The sequence below is a fragment of the Dermacentor albipictus genome, unplaced genomic scaffold (genome assembly GCF_038994185.2).
Source record: "Dermacentor albipictus isolate Rhodes 1998 colony unplaced genomic scaffold, USDA_Dalb.pri_finalv2 scaffold_18, whole genome shotgun sequence".
Lineage (NCBI taxonomy): Eukaryota > Metazoa > Arthropoda > Arachnida > Ixodida > Ixodidae > Dermacentor > Dermacentor albipictus.
The window spans coordinates 2,989,230-2,995,438 of NW_027225572.1; the positions used below are offsets into that span (position 1 = coordinate 2,989,230).

Here is a 6,209-nt window from a genome sequence, read left to right on the forward strand (position 1 = left end):
AACCACAGGAAAAACGCGCGACAGGGCACAACAATCGCGTCCAAGGTACCGGTCGGCTCCGGTCACTGACGCGCACGGGGCGAACGAGCACGCGCTGCTCTAACGTCGCGCCGCCAAAGGCCCTTTTCTTGCTTTTTTGTACATCATACGTGCTTTCGCCTTCGCTACCTCTGCCCGCCGCAAGTTCTTTCCCCCTGCGAACGGAAAATACACAGCCAAAAAAAAAAACGCGCTGACGTCAGGCGGTCGCCATTGGAGAGAAAAATCCTGGCACGGTTCCTGGAGGTCACACACGATGCATGCCATTGGCCAGCTTGCTTAATCATCGACGTCACTTCCTCCAGCTTGGCCGTGGAAGCATAGTGGAAGGCTGCCGCGCCACTTCCCCTAACGGTTAGTCTCTTGTTGTCTCGGAGTGTGCGGTCGGTTAATATCGTGCTCTCCTCGTCGTACTTTACGTCGGCGCGTAAAAATCGCTGGTGAATCGCAAGACCGGAGTCGCCCGCTGCCATCCGACGTCGTCCGCCCGGGGAATATGGTTATGGACAACGACGCCCAGAAGGTTATCGCGATTTCTCTCGGGAAAATAGCGACGTCTCGAGTTCAGCGTGGTGGACCCAGTCTGCATCGTAGCCTACTCGTGGCCAGTGTGCTGTACAAGGCGCGTACAACCTACTTCGACGATGCTCTCCAGACGAACGGTGCGTCATTTTCACCCGTGATGTGCGCGCCGTGCCACAATGACGACGAGGAAGCCGATTGTGAACCCGAGCAAGTCGACGCCGAAGAGGACTCGTCGCGTCTCGCTAAGCCTAGCCGGACGGTGACGTTGCCCGTGACGTCAGCGTACGAGGATTGCGCCAGCACGGACGGCGGCGACGACAAGGAGAATGTGGAACCGCCGAACGGGTCGGAACCCTCAACGACCCCTGCCCGCTGCCTGAAGCGTCGCCGCACTCACTCGGAGGACGAGGACAGTGGTGCGAAGCGCAGCCGGCTCTGGAGACGGTCATCCTCCTGTGATTCTGACGAATCTGAGCAGGATTGTGCCCCTGCGCCGACCGACCTACCGCAGGAAGTGAGCTCGGACGCGATGGAAGTGGAGTCCATATCGAACTTGGTTTTGGCCTTCAACTCTGGTCTGAAGGGCCTCTCTTCATCGTGGGATAACTGCCAGCCGTCCATGGAGGAACCCCAGCTGCGACGGGGCTCCTCATTGCCCGACCTGTGTTCGGCACAGTCCGATGTGCTCAGGAACGCGTTTTCACCTCCCGTGTTGGCGCTCACAGTCTGAGGTTTGCCGAGTCTCTCATCGCTCGCCTGTAAATAGAGGACTCATACACGAATGCATCGCGGATCCCGCGCTATACCTTGTACAGATACCCCCGTTTCTGTAACATATTTTTATACGCACACATTGTGGTCATTATTGTGTTTGTAATAAATGTTTGTCAGCAGTGCATGTGCCTTTGGTTTGTTGTACTCAGCCGCAAATCTTGTGTGGTTAACCACAAGCTTTGCGGCATCGATTTCGAGAGCTGGCGTGCTCAGCCAACCTTCCTTGATGTGTTTTGCAGCAGATATTAGCGTCTTTTTGGTTTCTGGAGCTGCTGACTGGCGAGTAGCACGCAGGTGTCATTAGAAATGTCGAGGTTAGTACAGCGCTTCTCTTCGACAGTTCAAAGCCCACTATAGGTTTTTAGTCTAATCCGGGGCGTGAGTGCATCCGCATGTCGTGGACAATGACTGCGCAATTTGGCCGAGTTGCAACAGCTGCTCTCCAGATGGCGGTCAACCAGGAAGGGTGGGTTGGCTTGATCTCGAAAGGTAGTGGGTACCAAAAAAAGAAAAACATCGTTTGTAAAAGAATGATGATGGGTTGCAAAGCGCCGCTGCGAGGCTAGGTGGCGCCAGCCGCCGCCCGCCATCCATCCAGCGCACAATCATCGGCTACCCTGGCCGTCCAGAGTGCCCGCGACCGGGCCGTCAAGCTCGGCTTGGCGGTCCCTACGTGGGACTAGCCGGGTGGCGCAGGGTCTCCCCTGCGTCTTCTCTGGACCAAAATAAAGTTACTTCACTCACTCACCGTCACCATAGAGTTTCTCACTACATTACCTAGAGGGAAACCTGGCGCTGCTGCGCTGTGGTATGCATGGGAATGCCAGTATACTGTGGATTCGGATTGGCATCGTTCTCGTAGAGACAGGAGAGACAGGGGCCGGCGTTGCGCGTACCCGGTGGTTCGAACGGGTGCGTTGCGTTCACCCAAATAGCCAACTTGTTACTGATTTGGCTTGGCTCCCGTTGGATTTTTAAAAGGTGGCGGTAGTGCGTATTGGACATTTCTTGAATTTCTTGTGAGCGTCTGTGAAACAAGGTGTAACCTTTCTCTATGATGAAACATTCACGAGGTGTTTCTGCGTTGTATGTTCGATTTAAGTGGTCTTCGCTGCCGTGGTTAGTTTGTTTGGCTGGTTAGTACATGTGCAAACGGTCTTTTGTGATGTTCTGGAGTTGTGGAAGGTCGTCGCCCCCTATTGCAAGTACTTGCGTTGTCGCGGCATCATTCGAAAACTATACGATCAGAGCAGAAACAAGTGCTGTAACCTACCCCGGTGATTGTGTAGGCGTCAGCTCTCGAAGTATTGGGCAACGCACGGTGGGAGCCCGTTTCATCTGCGGATGCGTGCTTGCACCAACTCTGACGAAACTCTGATCATTCGGGACCTATGAAAGCAGTGCTGTGTTGTTTTTGTTCCCTGCTTAGTTCGCCTGTTTACATACTCGCCTGAATGTGTGCTATTGTGATTTGTAAGTTTTCCCCCGTCGGTCTGTACCAGATACCTCGCATTCAGCTGCTTCTCACCTGTGATCGTTTTATAACTTTGCTGCAGAATTTTATCCTTAAGTGAAATAAACTTGGGAAGGAAATCGTGAAGCTTTACTCCCGAAAAGCGCTTGTACGTCCATAGAATTCACAGTTCAAATGCAACACATATCCTCATTTAAATTTTAGAAGAATTTATAATTTCAGTAAATTGAAATTGCAGATAAACAGAATTCAATAAATTGAAGATTTCTATATGCACACCAAATAAGTTCTGCAAAGTAAAACGGTTTAATTAAAGTTCAATATATGGAGGTCTCATTGTACAAAATTGATTGATATAGGGGTTGATTGGATACAGGGTGTGCATATTCACACGCCTGGTTCCTTAGTCAGTCGTTCCGTGCCGGTCTACTTGGGCAATAAACCAAGCAACAATGTTAATGTTTTCGAACTGTTCATATATTGGGAGCGCACCAAGAAGGTGATCTAAAACCTCCAGGCATATGGTGACTTTCTGTTCCAAAAGAAAAAAAAATAATAGTAATAATGTGTACAGTGGCATAGCAGAGTAAACAAACAAAAAAGCTGTCTTTTAAGACAATGCTACATTTTTTTTCCTAATTACAGCAGCCGTGCAAGGTGTTCTAGATCAGTTGCAATATTTGAAAATTCATTGTGATGGGCCAGTCTGTTTCCCTTAGTGTTATAATGGCCTCATATTCTTGCGAAGTTAATCATATTACTCCTGTATCCTTACTACATTGAACTCCTGAAATGTTTTATCCCAGCCATTGCACCTCATCCACCATGCTGCTTCTGCTTAATAGTTCTCAAGGCAATTATATTGCCCTCCTCTCCCTATTATTCAGGCAGAGAAACAGATCCACATGGCCATCACAAACTAATTTTCACTTGCACATGCCCTGACGTTCAAAACATTGCAGTTGAGCTGGAAGCTAGCTAGAATCAAGCTAGAAGCTAGAGGGAAGCTAGAATTAGCACTAGTGAAATGTGAAGGTTGTTACAAAAGTGCCCACAGTGTGTGAGGCCACAGTTTATGCGAAGATAAAAGTTTTGAGAAAAATTGTATAAATTTTGCAGTTGATATTGTTGTTTTATTAATGCTGCTCTTGCTTTAGTTATCCTTTTTTTTTAGTCACCATATGTGTTAAATGTCACAGCATTTGATATTACAGCATTGACATATATCAGTGGGGTGGGGAGTCCTCATCTGGATAGTTCATTTCTAATGCATACACTTTGCATGGCTTGTTCGCGTTGCCAACACCTACTGTATTACTTTGCAATTAAAACCTTCACAATTGTTTTTCGCACAAAAATAAAACAAGCAGTCTAAAAATGTTCCTTTGTATCATGCAATATAGCGCTCCTCTCACCTAAAGCTGTATGTTCTCGAGACACAAGTTAACAGCTACATGTTAGCTGCAAAGCCTCTTAAATTTGCAACAATATCGAATATATTGAGACAAAAAAGCTATCTCGGTGAACATATTGCTGCAGATGCTGACCAGCACATGAGTAGTGCTTCTTTAATACAACAAACATTTAATCACATTGCAGAGAGTGTGTACCACTTAAATCACAATCATTTTATTGAGATATTTTTGTGTCATTTGCATGTGGCAGAAGCAGGAAATAGTAAGCTGACTCTGCCTTAAAGCAAATATATGCATGAGAGAGCGCTTAAAGCATTACTTGTTCAAACCGAGGCTTTGGTGTCTAGGTTTCACGACGAAGAGAGTAAAATTTGAGGTCACTTACCCTGTATTCTGAAACCATCTATGACTGGAAGTTTCATTCCACTGAGCTGAGCGCAGTGCCACCCCTTGACTGAAGACGACGCTGTGTTTCACAGTAATTGACATGAAGTTTAATTAAAGCTAAGCAACCGCCTGTGTGAAGGAGTGGGGCTGCTGTGCATTTGAATCCAGGTGGAGGGTTGAGTGGAGAATACAGGAGTTAGTCATCTTTACCTATCCTCGAGCCGCTTAAGAGATTTCCGACAACATTTAAGCTCAGCCTTTCTGTTTTCTTACAGCATGGTTATTACAGGTGGTACAAAACATTCCATTGTACAGTTTCTATATAATTCTTTGGGAAAACATCCATCACCTCACTAAACAGGAATAGGCTCAATAGGTTCACTGGCATCATCTATAGTGTTTCCATCCAAGACCTATTGCTATTACAAGGCATTGCAGACATTCAGTGACGTAGCCAGAAATTCATTTCAGGGAAGGATTCTCCACTGGCCACTACCACTCCCCCATCACCTCTCTCTCTAGCACTATATAAATGTGTGGAGGGTTTTACATCACACCAAGACAAACTCCTAGCACTCCCCGGACAGGAATGCTTTAGCAATGAGGATGCACATTTTTACGTTGCCAAAACTTTGCTTAACTTCTGACAAAAGTTTTTCATTGCTAAGACTACGCCTAAAATTATGCTATCATCCTTGTGCTGTTTTTAAAAATGACTATATTAAAAATAACATTTTGTTTACAAATTGATGTATTTATATAATGTATATTATGACCTTGTTAGTACATTACTTAGGAAAGCGAACTGTGCTAAAAACATGACAGCGCTCTGTCTTGTGTCTTCTTGTTTGCAGCACAGACTTGTTGCACCCCAAGTAACAGTGAAGGTCAGCGTTATTTGCTTACCAGATTTGCTAGTGGGTGGTTCAGCCATGGCTGTGTATGTAAGAGAGCGGGCACTATTTTGCAAGTCGCCTATTACTTAATTGCAGGCATTATGGGCATGCTTCCCTGACACCTGCCTATTCTAAAGACTGCAGAGCAGCAAGCACAGCACATGCTATGACAGGGTAGGTGAATCTTGGCTAAGGCAACTGGCCACGGCTATCTGGTGTTTAGCGATCGAGCATTGATGAGACAATCTCCCTATGTTCCATAATTTTTCACTTCATTCTTGATGCCCTTAATGCGCGTCACCACCCTAGCCCCCTTACCGTATCATCCTCCCCACTCCCTGGAGCTCCATGAAACTTTTCAGCTAATCACTGTCCCACTTTTCAACATTCACGGGGTTGTTGAATGACACAGCATTCTATACCATTCCTATATTTATGTTTCTGTGTGGACATCGAAGCCATTCACCTAGCTCCCATAGTTTGTTGTGGCGGCTTCTTAGCTCCCCTGGTCCAGCACCCCGTCCTTGATATAGATTGACGCGCGCAAATCAGCATACTGTAGGCCTTTCTTTCTTGTCCCGTTTTCTCTCCATTTTTTCATTCTTAGCAGTGTGTAAAAAGTAGCCTGAGAGCAAGCTCTTCTGAAGTTTATTAGCATAATGAAAGTCAGAGTCAATGGAAAGTAAAAGAAGAAAAAAA

The 6,209-nt window shown here is 46.5% G+C and overlaps 1 protein-coding gene across 1 annotated transcript; it reads left to right on the top strand.

Annotated features, from left to right (window-relative positions):
* Positions 1–253: 253 nt before the first annotated feature.
* On the top strand, positions 254–1,460 carry LOC135920064 (immediate early response gene 2 protein-like). The gene has a single exon (XM_065454113.2). The coding sequence runs from the start codon at positions 536–538 to the stop codon at positions 1,292–1,294; it is 759 nt and encodes a 252-aa protein (XP_065310185.1). The 5' UTR covers positions 254–535; the 3' UTR covers positions 1,295–1,460.
* Positions 1,461–6,209: the final 4,749 nt, after the last annotated feature.